This window comes from Nilaparvata lugens, chromosome 8, assembly GCF_014356525.2.
Source record: "Nilaparvata lugens isolate BPH chromosome 8, ASM1435652v1, whole genome shotgun sequence".
Lineage (NCBI taxonomy): Eukaryota > Metazoa > Arthropoda > Insecta > Hemiptera > Delphacidae > Nilaparvata > Nilaparvata lugens.
The window spans coordinates 42,965,812-42,980,939 of NC_052511.1; the positions used below are offsets into that span (position 1 = coordinate 42,965,812).

At 33.7% G+C, this 15,128-nt stretch overlaps 2 protein-coding genes across 2 annotated transcripts in view; one reads left to right on the forward strand and one right to left on the reverse strand.

Moving 5' to 3' along the window:
• Window positions 1-263: 263 nt before the first annotated feature.
• On the reverse strand, window positions 264-8,949 carry LOC111051164 (transmembrane protein 222). The gene is made up of 4 exons (XM_022337593.2): window positions 8,483-8,949; window positions 2,493-2,703; window positions 1,636-1,766; window positions 264-653 (listed from the first exon to the last, which is right to left on the reverse strand). Exons 1-4 carry the CDS (start codon window positions 8,578-8,580, stop codon window positions 563-565), a joined length of 531 nt encoding a protein of 176 aa, XP_022193285.2. The 5' UTR covers window positions 8,581-8,949; the 3' UTR covers window positions 264-562.
• Window positions 8,950-9,013: 64 nt separating this feature from the next.
• The window catches only part of LOC111051168 (calcium-binding mitochondrial carrier protein Aralar1), a 39,523-nt gene continuing 33,408 nt past the window's right edge, over window positions 9,014-15,128 (forward strand). The window contains 1 exon segment of the mRNA XM_022337601.2: window positions 9,014-9,222. Within this exon segment, the coding sequence (XP_022193293.2) occupies window positions 9,154-9,222 (69 nt within the window). The 5' untranslated portion in view covers window positions 9,014-9,153.

Consider the following 15,128-nt stretch of genomic DNA (forward strand, 5'->3'; position numbering starts at 1 on the left):
CAAGATTCATCAGTAGAAGAAGTTGAATTGATTGAGGCAAACCCAGAGTATACTCACATTCGTCGCCCTGATGGACAAGAGTCCACTGTGTCGCTCCGTCATCTTGCCCCTAAGATAACACGAAAATCTAGCCGGGTAGAATGATATGATAAACCATATGTTTTCGTTGTCATGGATTCATTCATAAATACAAATGTTGTTGATCCGTTACTAGTAGAAGTCATGTTCAATTTTATTTGATTAAAGCTCTACAAAAGAATTACAAAAGCTTTTTTTGATAGCCTAACAAAAAATACTGAGTAAAAACAAAAAAAAAATACTTACATATGTATACTATTCAACATTGATAATTACAATTTCTTTGTTATTCAAAATTACCAACTAAATGTGCTTCATAGCTCACAAAGTAAGATGCAATTAGTTTTATTAATTCTACTTATCACACATATCATCCAAATTCTCACTCATATACACAATTCGGGACCCTATAACCAAAATATTATTAAAATCATTCAAAAAAAACTTTTCAACAGAGGGAAGACATTGCTTGACAGTTGAAAAACTAAGAGAATATTTTTCCGGAATAGAAAATTACTACAAATAGAGAATATATTAATACTGCAGGGAGATATGTTTGAAGCCATGCCCAAAAGCTGGAAAAAAGAAGAAACATTAGATTAATAGCAAGAAATTCATTAAAATCCGAATAATTGAAATTGAGGATAAACTGAGTAGTCTACAGCAATGAGAAATATCTGACTTACAATTCTAATGGATACTTTGATTTCAATTAATGTTCTTACAAGAGTAATGCCATTAAATGGCATTAATGTCCGAAACATGTTGTGATAAAATAATTTAAAAGGGTACTGAGATTTGTATTTCTATTTATATTTTCTTACAAGAGTTATGGGAAGAGATGTTCCTACTAACCTAACTCAATGTTGGGTAAATAATGATCTCACTGACACTCTACTTTTATCATATTTTTCTCTTGAGCTGTTTAATAATCCACTTTCATTATGTTCTCTCAAATATGATTATTGAACAAAGAAACGAGTCTTATAAAACCCTGTTTTTCAAAAAATGTCTGCTTTGCTGGACAGAAAGAGAATACAATTGGTTCTTATGAGGAACGTTCACCCATTGGCAGACTAAAAATATGTGAAAATATCCATAAGAACAAATGGTATTTCTGTCTAGCAGACCAGAAATTCTTTGGAAAGCAGGGATTTCTACTCACAAAGTATGTCAACTGTATTATAGAAAAAATAATGGACCACAACATAATTACTAAATATTGTAATTATACATTTATTGAATAGGTTCTGCTAGTATTGTGACAGTATGTTAGTCTTATTAGTACTCATATTTCAGTCAACATTGTTATGTTACTACAAGATTTTTAAATTTCATAAAATACCCTGCAACCAGTATGCCGCATTTACATGTTGGCCCAGCCTCGTAACCCAATGGAGGCCAGCACTGGCAAACCACCCATCCACGCGCTGGCCGACATTGGCCTTCATTGAGCCAACATGTAGATGTGGCTTTATGGTTTATTTAGTACCTAATTATAGTAAAAACTGCCTATTATTTCAATAACTGTATTCAATAATATCAACTATGGTTTACCTTATATAACGACTGCAGGCAAGGCTCATGACAGCAAGGTTGACCATGTTCCAACCGGTTTTCTTGTTGTACGACATGTTATTGAGAGCCATCGCCACCATTGAATGACAGTTATCACAGATAAGATTGTGCTGTAAAAGATATTTACTCTTTGTAAGACAAATAATAATAATAAAGTATTCTATACTGAAAAATATATACAAATGAAATCGAGTGAGTTATTGTTCTGTTGATGATTTCATTAGGGAGAGGTTTATATTGACTTAGGCCCTATATACGAGAATCATTTTTTTAACCGCCAATTGACCATGAATAAAATACGAATGCATAATATAGAAGAATAATTTCTTCACTGGAAGTAACTTACACTTACACTGTGAAAATTGCCCCCTACGGCTTTTCCTAGTGTACATAATGTACAAAAAATGAGCCTCGTATTTATATGACTTTAAGTAGAACTATTATTGAAATGAGTATTCAATAGAATGTTGGCTAACAATATTCGAGGTCATTTGCAAAATTACACAATATTCAAAGATATTACAAAAGTTTCAAATCAGAATTGAAAATAAGGAGAGACCCAAAAATATATATTTTATTTCGTGGTACAAATATATCAGAATCACACCTATTAGGTAGTGTATAGTTCACCTCATGAATTAAAAAAAAAGATTAGTTGATTAGAATATACGTTTTCAATGAAAAATTATAATTTTGATTGAAAAGATTGATTTTATTGGAATGGAACTGTTGGAGTGGATTCTTGAAACATAGAGTTTAATTATTGATGATTGAATAATTACTTTGAACATTGCAAATCCACTTGAAACATATTTATTTGAACTCAGAATTCTCACCATTCTTGTTTTATAAACGTCTGCCGCATCTGAAATCGCTCTATCCCAGGCTGCAGCGCCGCCGTTCACTTTAGTGACATCAAGCCTCCAATACTTGACTGGAATTCCAAACGCCATGTTATCCTCCGTAACAGTGTACGGTCCAGCAAAATCTCTTATCACTCCTGATGACGTGCATATTCCCATGTGTCCGATAAAAGGAAACAACCATCTGAAAATAGAAAAAATTGACGGTAAGGATTTTATTATTATCAACCATACAGAGTGACCCATATGTAAACTCTGTTAAATGGGTCAAAATCAAGAATAACACTTTTCCAAAAACGCCCCGTTCAACAGATGGAGGCACTTTAGTATATGGGTCGCGGAATCTTGCATTGAGACCTACATAGATCGATAGAGGAGGTCAAGACGAGATCAACCATGTATAACATTGTTGTCGATTTCCAAGGATTAGCTGAAAAAAAACATGGCGGAAAGTTCAAAATTTTTATACCAATTTTTATTTTTAATAATTTTTTCATGGCTACAATATGTTTTAAACTAGTGCAATCTATGTAAAATTTGACGAGGTATCCAATGAAACTAATTTCAGGTTCGTAACTTCAGTAGTTTTTGAGATATTGCAAAAAATGTGCAGATAAGTACAAATTTTTTGCTTTAAAAAAGGTTAACTTGTTTTCATGATGATTAATAGGTACTTTAAACTATTGGATCTAGTAGAATCATAAATTCTAAACGAAAAATGTCCGGTCACAGGATAGCCTAAACTCAAAATTGTTTGAGATATTTGGGAAAATAAAAAAATTGCACACTCAATACTCATCAATTCTCATATTTAATTTTTTTACTACATTTAGTGACTACTGAATTGGCTAAATCTCATTGGGATTTTTGCAGGGAATTCATTAAAATAGATTTGAGGTTAGAAAATTCTATAGATTATTAAGATATTTGGAAAAAATACAAGAAAATGTAGTATTTTAGCTTTAGAAGAGTTCAATATGTTTGCATAGGCATAGTGCAGACCAATATTGAGGATCACATTTTATTCAGCTTCCAATGCAATTCAGAAGCTTTAAAAGATTGTAAAAAATAATTGAATCAAATCAAGCTTTTCCTAACCTAAGCTCTTCCCAAACCTAGTTTTTCCTAACCTAAGCTTTCCCTAATCTAAGATTTACCTAACTTAAGCTTTTTCCAAGCTAAACTTTTCCTAAACTAAGTTTATCCCACCCCAGCCTCCTTTAACCTAAGCTTTCCTAACCTAAGTTTTTCCTAACCCAAGCTTCTCCTAACCTAAGCTTTTCTCAAACGTAGCTTCCCCTAACCTAAGTTTTTTCGGTACTTGAGTATTAAACGGAGGCCACTATTACGAAACGCGCCGCGGCACTTATAGAAGGTTAAATTGTTATAGATGTTGTAGTAGAACTATTCTAGTATTGTTGTGAGTCGAGCGTTATCAGATGGGTCATGTGTCTACTCGCAAAATCCCCTCCAAGTAGGCCAAGGTCAGGGTCAGAGTAGACACATGACCCATCTGATAACGCTCGACTCACAACAATACTAGAATAGTTCTACTACAACATCTATATAACAATTTAACCTTCTATAAGTGCCGCGGCGCGTTTCGTAATAGTGGCCTCCGTTTAATACTCAAGTACCGTTTTTTCTAACCTAAGCTTTTCCCATGTTTAGCTGGCATTGATAAGGGTTTGTTTATTGACACTTGAAACTACTTTAGAAAGTAAAATGACAAGAATCAATAACTGGCATATAAGAAGCAATTGAAGGCAAATATTACTTACACATTCTATACGCAGAAAGAAACTGCATTGAACACTAAAATTTCTGTTACTCCGAAATCAACTGGTAATGCTAATACCAGGAAAAACAAGTACTTTATTACTGTTAGTTTGATTGGTGTAGAGAATCTATCGATTAGGGACCACAAAAAATTTCTTTTTGTCTCAAGATTCATACCAGGTACTACTTGTGAGAGCCTTTCAGAATTTCTTAAGAATCAAAGAATTAGTAATTCTACTGTTGAGAAACTTGTCTCAATCACCCAGATTCTTATGCTTCATTCAAGGTGGGTGTTCTGGATAGTGAGTTTGATATTGTGTATAAGGCAGATTTCTGACCAAAAAATACTTATGTAGCAAAATACTTCACAAGAAAGCAAAGTAGCAATAACAGCAATTTAAACTTGAAGGCTTCACAAAAAGGGGAAATACTTAGCTTCTGAATCCAATAATTTTCTTGAGTCTCAGTATAGTTCTGAATCTGGGCCTAACGGTGTTAAAGTTTCTGACCCCGGATTCAATGTCCTGTTTAGCAATGTTCAGTGTCTTAATTTAGCTAAAAGACTAGATATTGAAATGGCAATTTGTAAGGAGAGTTATAAAGTATTATGCCTTGTTGAGCACTGGATATATGAGGACCAGCTGAAGATGGTAAACTTTGAAGATTATCTACTAGTTAGCTCTTTTAGTCGAACCACACATAAACATGGAGGAGTTGCAATCTTTGTGTCAAAGGATTTACTGGACCATAACAAAGCAAAACACTTGAACCTGGATATTTATCACCACTGTAAGGAGCTTCATTTTGAATTGGCTTGTGTCACTTTGCTGGAGCCCAAGCTAATATAATTATAAGTGTATACCGTTCACCCAATGGTGACCCAAATTACTTTCTGGAACATCTGGAATCTGTCATTCTCTACATCTTCAATAGAATGCCCAACCACCACATTGTTTTGGGAGGGGGTTTCAATTTCAATTTCCTTGATGCTTCAGCTACTAATACAATTAGTTTTGTCAATCTAATGAGGTCATTGAACCTGTACTGCACTGCGAGTGAGCCTACTAGGATGGATGCATGTCTGGACAATGTGGCGACCAACTTACCAGAGAGTTTGTACAGTGTTTCTATAAAAAATTATGCTTTGAGTGACCATGACGCTATATGTCTGATACTGTCTGACACCTATTCTGACATCTTCAGTAGTTCCCCTAAGAAGGAACTTGTGCATCCAGTTACTGAAAGTCAGATAAACTATTTCAAACATCTGCTGTATCTGGTGGATTGGAACGAAATTATGACACCTGGTCTTCCAGAAGATAGCTTTAATAAATTCTTCAGCCATTTCAAGTACCTGTTTGACAGTGTCTTCCCAGAAAGGCTACAGACTGCAAAAAAGTGGACCAGGAACAGGACAAGGCCGCATTGGATGAGTCAAGAATTAACTGTCCTCAAGAATTGGGTCATTCTTGCTTATGAGCACCACAAAAATCTAAGGACAGCTGATTCAGTTATATATATCACTGAAAAAGGACTTCAAGGAGAGACTCTTAAGAGCCAAAAAAGAAATAAATGCCCAGCAGATAAACTCCTCGCAAAATAAGTGCTCTGCAGCATGGAAGGTGATCAAGAGAGAAATGAGTTCGCAGCAGAGGACCACATGTATAGAGCCTGATATATTCAATTCCTTCTTTGTGGATTCAGTTGCCATGCAGTTCCTAAATGCTATGCCCAGGCCAGAAACAAAATTTGTGCTTTGCCCAGTAACTTGTGAAAAAGTGTTGGATGTTGTGAGTAAGTTGAAAAATTCTGAAAGTAAGGACTTCTTCGATTTGTCAGTGAATCTCATAAAAAGAGTCATCATTCCAATCCATGTACCTCTAACTTTCTGCTTGAACTCATGCATTGTGGAGGGTGTTTTTCCTGCTGTACTAAAGATTGCTAAGACTGTACCCATTTACAAGAAGGGTTCAACTGATCTACCGGGTAACTTCAGGCCTATTGCAATCTTACCTGTGTTCTCCAAAATCTTTGAGAGCATAATCAAGGAACAGTTATGCTTGTATTTTGAGAGTGCTGGACTGTTGGTGGATGCTCAGTACGGGTTTAGGGATGAAAGAGCAACAACCCAGGCAGTGGAAAGTCTTTTGAAGGTCGTGCTTGAGAGCTTTGAGAGCAGAGGTTTCACAGGCTTGACATTGTGCGATTTGAGCCGTGCTTTTGACACAGTGGACCACCACATTCTGCTGTCCAAGTTGGAGTTTTATGTGGTCACTGATGTCTCATTAGGACTCCTGAAATCTTACCTATCAGGTCGTCGCCAGGTGATCCAGGTGAATGGTAACATAAGCTTTTCCTAGCCTTAGATTTTTCCTAATCTAAGCTTTTCCTAACCTAAGCTTCCCCTAACCTTAGATTTTTCATAATCTAAGCTTTTCCTAACCTAAGCTTTTTTCTAACCTAAGCTTTTCCTAACCTAAGCTTTTTCTAATCTAAGTTTTCCCAAACCAAGCTTTTCTCAGACCCAGCTTCCCAAAACCTAAGCTTTTCCTAACCTAAGCTTTTACTAATCTAAGCTTTACCTAATATAAGCTTTTCCTAACCTTAGTTTATCCCAGACCCAGCCTCCTCTAACCAAAGTTTTTTCCAACATAAACTTTTTCTAATCTAAGCTTTTCCTAACCCAAGCTTTCCCCAACCTAAGCTTTTCCCAAACCCAGCTTCCCCTAACCTAAGCTTTACCTAACCCAAGCTTCTCCTAACCAAAGCTTTTCCCAACCTCAACTTTTTCTAACCTAAGCTTTTACTTATCTACGTTTTCCTAATCCAAGCTTTGCCCAACCTAAGCTTTTCTTAGACCCAGCTTCCCCTAACCCAAGCTTTCCTCAGACCCAGCTCCCCCTAACCTAAGCTTTTCCCAACCTTAGCTTTTTCCTAACCTATGCTTTTCCTAACCTTAGCTTTTTCCTAATCTAAGCTTTTCCCAACCTAAGCTTCTTCCTAACCTAAGCTTCTTCCTAACCTAAGCTTTTCCTAAGTTGATCTCTTTCTAATGCAAGTTTTCCTAACCCAAGCTTTCCCTAACCTAAGCTTTTCTCAGACCCAGCTCCCCCTAACCTAAGCTTTTCCCAACCTGAGCTTTTCCTAATCTAAGCTTTTCCAAACTTGAGCTTTTTTCCTAATATAAGCTTTTCCTAAACTAAGATTTCCCTAACCTAAGCTTTTCCTGACCCTAGCTTTTCCTAACCTAAGCTTTCCCTAATCTAAGCTTTTTCTAACCTAAGTTCTCCCTAGGTGCAAGGAGTTGCAATATATTAGCCCAAATATCTCGAACAATTTTGAGTTTATCAAGTGACTGGACATTTTTTCTTTAGAATTTATCATTCTACTAAATATAATAGTTTAAAATACCTATCAATCACCATGAAAACAGGTTCACCTCTTTTAAACAAAAAATTTGCACTTTTTCTCACATTTTTTGCAATATCTCAAAAACTACTGAAGTTATAAACCTGAAATTTGTTTCATTGGATTCCTCGTCTAATTTTACATAAGATTGAACTAGTTTAAAACATATTGTAGTCATAAAAAAATTTTAAAAAATAAAAATTTATATACAAATTTTGAACTTTCCGCCATGTTTTTTTTCAGCTAATCCTTGAAAATCGACAACAATGTTATACATGGTTGATCTCGTCTTGACCTCCTCTATCGATCTATGTAGGTCTCAATGCAAGATTCCGCGACCCATATACTAAAGTGCAGCCCAACAGATATTCACTATTCCGTTTTTATTACAAAATAATTCATACCTCAAGAACAGTTGGAATCGACTTGTTCTTCAGCTTCAGTCTAGTCGATTGAAAACAAAATCTAGTGTTGGACATCAAGTTTGTGTCAAATCGTCAAACTAGACTAGGCTACTTCTAATATGCGACCAGACATTCAACATCCCCATTCACGGTCTAATGTCGTATTCAACATTGGATGTTGGACAACAAATTCAACTCAAGTTTCCATGTTTAGCTTGCATTAATAAGGGATTGCTTATTAACACTTGAAACTACTTTAGAAAGTAAAATGACAAGAATCAATAACTGGCATATAAGATGCAATTGAAGGCTCATATTACTTACACATTCTATACGCTTTATCTTCGCTGAAAAAAATTCAAATTTACTTACGATAATACTGGAAGTGGCGTCCAAACAACACAAAAGGGGTATCTGATGTTTTTTACATCAATTTCAGTGGTTCCCATTTCTTCTAAATTATAGTTCATTACTTTAAACAATCGCACTTACTAGCAGTAATAGAATCACTGTCACTGAGAAAATTCTAAAGTCATTCTATCAAAATGTCAAAAAACTAGACAATTTGGAGGTTTTAAAAAAACTTTAGAATTTGGACACAGACACATAACCTGTATTCTGTCAGTTTCAGCTGTAAACGCATAAACGGACTATCAAGAGTATCAGCTGATCTTTTTCAATTATAGAATAGGAGTATAATTTCAGAGATAAAAATGTATCATTTAAAACGCTTTCATAGTCAAGAATGAGTTTCAAAAGAATAATTTTACAGTTAATTTGTATAATTAACAGAGTATAATGACGGAGAGCTTTAACCTTGAAATGTGTGAATACTTCAAATCATGTCAATGTAATCAATTTTGTAGAATTTTATTGGTTGGTACACCTGCGTGACATCCCTTTTCGACTTGCGAGCTCGTGAGTATTTCAAGGTAGCAGACGCAATCAGGTTAAGTTTTTGAATTAGAATGAAATTATTTGTACCTTAAAAATTGTCAAGTGTTTTAGATAGTCTCAGTTAAGGAAATTTGTTTATTTTGCAGATGCACACTTCAGGAATGATTAAGGACTGGTTAACAAATCTCTTGTTAGTCAAAGCATCCTGTTACGAGGTGAGCCTTAAATCTAATCAATACTGTTAAATTTCTTTTGTATCTTATAGTTTTTCATTCTATACTTTGCTTTAAATTTATCCAATTTTTTATCACTGTATTCGGTTTCCTCAATAGATTACAGATCAGATTCTATTAAGTTGGGCTCTTTGTTACAGGCTAATAAGCCGCTTCCTTTTCATATTTATACTGCCTACTGTTTACTGCCAAGATAATAATATTATAGTATGCCTATACTACTTGTGAATCATTATTATTCATTTCATTTAATACACTAGATGTCAAGTTGAAAATGTCAAGTTACATTGGTTTAACTAAAGTAAGCTTAATTAGATACCGTAGACGCTATACTTTTAACATGCTAGGTATCATTTACATTTTTAATTAGGCTTCTGTGGGTTTTTATTTGGAAAAAGGTTGGGTCAAAGATTGAAATATATTTTTGATTTAGGGGAAGTGTGGTGTGAAATCTAATTTCAACTCAACGTATATTGTATTTTGTAAACATAGGTATTGATCAATTTTTAGTATCAAAGTAGCCTACTAGACCACAGTAAATTTTACTCTAAGATTATATTTTAATAATTATGCTATTTACCATTAATCGATCGTCCCATTTGACTTTAATTTTTCCATTTAAAATTTTGATCATGATTATCAACATTTTTTTATACATATTCTTCAAAAAATTGATTTTAGCCTTGGCCCCTTGGAATTGATCCAGTGGCTAGGGTGGTATCTCTCTCAATTAATAGGGTGGTTAGGGTCTCTGAAATAATGAGATTTAACACCTACTAGTAATAGAGGGACGCACCGTACACTCATTGGGCGAGTGACTACTTATATGCCCGGTTGCACAAAAGATGGGTTAGGGTCTCTGAAATAATGAGATTTAACATCTACTAGTAATAGAGGGACGCACCGTACACTCATTGGGCGAGTGACCACTTATATGCCCGGTTGCACAAAAGATGGTTAAATTTAATTGTTATTAATTGCATGAGAACCAATCTCCAAATGTCTCTGAGAAGCCTTCTTTGATTAGTTCTCCAAAATTAATTACAATTAGAATTTGACCGCACTTTGTCTTGCGCACACCACTGAGAACCGTTGCCGTTACGCGGGATGGCAAAGGAAGTAGAAGAATTCTTAAGCCACTTGAGAATTATCAAGTGGTTAGTTAATTAAAATGAACGGTCGTCCCACATAACAGAGAAGATTTGAAGTAATGTGTTAAAGGCTCAAGGCAGGGGTGCCCACAGATGGGGGATTCGGACTTGGACGCAGACTTGAAGGGCTAAAAATCAAATCTTAGAGGTTCAAAATAGGTCAGCAGTTGTTTATAATACTACTGACGACATTTTTGGGGGTTTTGCAATCCACGCGGGAGGGATGGTAACAGCAGCTGAAATTCCTCCAATATAGGGGGGTGCATCCATGTCTTGGGGGGGAGGTGTCCCTGCTAGAGGTCAACTCCACTTACTGACCGTCATGTGCAACACAATCATCTGCTGCGTGATTTGTGACACCACTAAAAATGAAGCCCCAATCATTAGTCGAAATCATCTTTGTTACCATTAACCGAGGGTGCCCACCATTCTCAAGCCCAATGCCACAATATACACCTCCCCCCCACAAATAAGGTCACGCCTAGCAAGTACACTGCTGATCTTGTTTTACGACCTCCAAGTTTTTTTTCAATCTAGCCACCCCCAAATTTCAATGACGCAGTCTGCACCTTCGGTCCTTCCTCTGTAGACACCCTGCATTAGACAGTTGGAAGTATATAAATAAAAATTTAAAGGTATCCAATTAGGGTTATTAGGGTGTGTAATTTTTCCATTCTTCTGGAGTTATCATTATATAGCCTAATGAAATTATTGTTTCATGATAATATTCATAGTTTAAAATTTGATTTTCTTAGAAAGATAAACAATTCGAAGAGATAAATATTTCGACCAATGTTGAAATTATTCGCCAGTTAGTAAGCATTCAAACTCAATTGGTTAGGAGCTCTACTTTTATTTTTAAATGTTCTACAAAGTTATTAAAATTCACAAAATACCTTCTAAAACAGTTGTTGATATTTTTAATACATCAATAACTAGTATAACTTGGTGAAATTTATTATTTCATATTTCTTGATGTAATTCTAAAATCATAAATTATAAGATTAAATCGAATAGGCTACATGAATTGTAATTTAATTCCTGGATAAAGCTCCGAATAGAACGTGAATTAGTTTAGTTGGTAACAGCGATTCAATCATGGAATAGCCTATTTCCACTATTATCATGTCATTCTAATGGGTCCTCACAAATTGTTGTGTAAGACGTTCCAATTTGATTAGTCCCATAAATTATGTGCAGTTGGTTGTCTGTCTCTCTCTTGACCTTGGATCATCAGATAACCTAATGCACTTCTAGCCCAAGACTCTCAACTACAATCATTGAATTCAAATTCTGTTTCATATAGTTTTTTTTTTCAAAATATAGGTGGATGATATGAAAGAATGATACAATAGTCTAAAATTTGTCAGGTACATATTGTGTATTGTTTACCCATAACTTTTTTGAGTGCTTCTTTTATTTTTTGTGAAACCAGTTCATCCATTTATCTTTCACAACTCTAAATCAATCTGTTCAGTTCTATACAAGGGCCGGAATCTCCTCATATATTAAAAACAATTATTTAGGTGATGTTTATTAGGGGTGTAAAAACTTCTACAGTATAATAAAAATTCTATTTAGTAGACTTCAAATTAAATTTAAATCAAAATTAAATGCAATGTAAAAGAAAAAGTTATGACTGTTGCCTGAAAGTTTGTCAAGTTACACCTACATACAGAATATAGCATTCCAACAGAATCATTGTAAAGATTAAGCAATATATACTTAAATACATTGTAAATGCATTGCATTCACCAAATGTAAAGCTAATGCATCACACTAGTGTAATGTAATGAACTAGGCCTATCATACTTTAAAAACAGTAGACATCATTAGGCCTATGGTAACTATTAGGAAATTTATGTCCAATTAATGGTATTTATCAATAATGAAAAATAACATCAAAATATCAAAGAAAACAAAAACGCAATATGGTTCTATTTGTTGTATGTTTAATATCGAGTTTTTCATGCAGATAGTCAGAGTTCATTTACATGATTGAGGGACATTTTTGAACTTGATATTGATAATTTTTTAGCTTTCTGATTAAAGCCGTATCTTTTAAAATACGATTCTAAAACACATTTTATATTCAATCACTCTGGTTCACTTGTTGATTTTTTCAACTTCATAATACAATAAACAAAAAATTGATTGAAGTTATGGCTTTCTCTAAACATTGCAAACTATGTAGTCTATTTGAAATTTTAATTGCCCAATAAAATTGGGCTTGACCGAATCTTATCTGCTTTTTAAAAACAAAACCTTTCTAACATAGAGTTTTACAATCTCATAAAGCAATTGGCATTGCTACAGACAAACTAATACAAATTTAATCAAATCCATGCACTTCTAAGATACTTCTTATTGAAATATGTTGTAAAATGAAATAAAATGTAAAACATTTCCACATTAATCATAAAACAACTGAAATTTTAAATATTCTATTTAATTTGATGTCAATATAAATTGCTTTGATTTTCATTATTCCATAGTACTACAATTCAAAGTATAATAATTCAGTTTATCTCCGCCCTCATAGTGTAATACATCCCAATAATATATTTGTCCAGAACTCAGAAGGAAGTGTAGTATCTGCAAAACAGTAGTAAGTTAAACGTTATTAAAAAAAAACAATAATCATTCCTTTTGGCTCTGGAGGGATGCAGATATTATCTCTAATTTCTCATAGCAATATTGATCAATGCTATTTCAGCAATTATTGTAGAATATTAAAATTCTGTTAATTTTAGCATGTGAAGATTGGTTTGAAAGCAATCCACTGACATAATTTTCCACTCCCAGTTCATTGCAGTTATATAAGCGTTATCTCAGTTTCCATTTATTTGTGCTAAATCTGAACTGTAATTTCGTGGCCCTAGCTACTTGTGCTCCAACTGCAATAGCTTTTATATCAGTGTGTACGACTGTAATAACACTATTACTAACACTTGTCAGTGTCATGAAGATTTTCAAGATTTTATCAGGAATTTTGGATAACGATTATGTAATAGAAACTAAAATAATTGATCGATAAAAAGACTTATGTTTTTTTAAATTGATATTACATGTCATCTCAGTTTTCAAAATTGAGGTAATATGAGAACACCTATATTTTTACATAATATCTATCTGGCGTTCTTGTGTTGACGGGAAGAATATAATCAGGTGTTCTTTCCCAAGAATAATCTTCTATTAAAATGTTCAAACTTTTTAAAATTATGTAGATACAGCTTTATTATTATCATCTTCCAATTATACTCCTTATTAATTTTTAGAGTTTCTACGATATTCATACTTGGTAACATTCATTGAATAGTTAGATACAGTTTAAATTATTGTAAACTTGATTCATGCCAGTATATATCGTAATCTAAATAAATAGAGAAATCTAATCCATAATCAATAGACTTACCTTTTATATTTTTTACAAATATCATCTCCTGTCCTCTCTCCATTTGTGAACTAGTCCTTGATCAAGCATTCATAATCTATAGACAATGGAAAATACTTCAGTTATTTTAAACACAATCATATTAGTCCGTTATCAATTTACTTAGGCTTCCTCATAACATGTCTCCCCATTCTCTGTATTGAATAATACTACTTACTTATGGTATACAAACAATTAATGACTATCTTTAAATTCTTGTGATTATAAGTTTAATGTAAATAGCAGCAAGTGAAGTCGTGAAGGAATTCCCACGTGTGGATGTCTTCTGTTTATATACTTAGCTGTCAACAACTTATGGGAGATAAAAATAGTTCATTACCTCCTCGAGTATTGGATATATTGATAGATGATTCTGTACAATCTGTGATAACGTTGCTGTATTATAATTTTGTTTGATACAGATTCAGTATTTTTTCTGTAGTTTTCATCATAACGCTCCATTCTTTGGTCTCGTGAGTCGATTGTGATTCGCGGTCTGATAGTTGACTTCGTGCGTAAAACTACATCTTATCTTCTCACAAAATTACAGCTATTTTCGCCAGTTTCTCGCTTGCATGATTAAGATATCGTGCATTGATGTCATCATTACCAATTCTATTAACAGATTAACTCCTTGTAACATTCGTCATTGAGCCTTGGTCGAATTCCCTCTTTGTAAACAATTTCGAAACACCCTTCGTTTTTATTTTTTCTATCACTCACGTTAAAACACAAAAAATGTGGATCCTCCTGTTCTATTTTCTACTTGGTAGACCCATTACGTATTATATATTGTTAGTAGGATTTCTGATTCGTGTGGGGTACCTAGTGTCTTGTTCTTCGGATAGTGTGTAAAATTAATCAGTATTAAATCAAGTATTATATGTGTTTTTTAAAGTGTAAACCGTGTATAAAGTGACATAAAATATCTATTAATAACGCTGAATTATTGAACATAGATAATTTGGGATAATGGTTTTTGAACAAGAGGTATGCTTTACAATATCAAATTCTGTTTGTTTCAAAATAATTCATTATTTTATTTTCACAGGCCATTTCCAAGGAAAATTTTAATTATATTCATTATTGAATTGCAATTTATTTTTACGAAAATAAGAATATTAACAAGCAGTATTAAAAATCGTACAAAGTATATAAAGAATAATAATTTACCATAACTACAATAAAACATCATAAAAATATTTCAATTCAATTGTCTTCCTGCACTGCCAGCAGAAGAGAACGTTGCCATCTTTTTCTTACTAACATTTACAGATTTTAAATTTATACTTTCTAGGAATTGA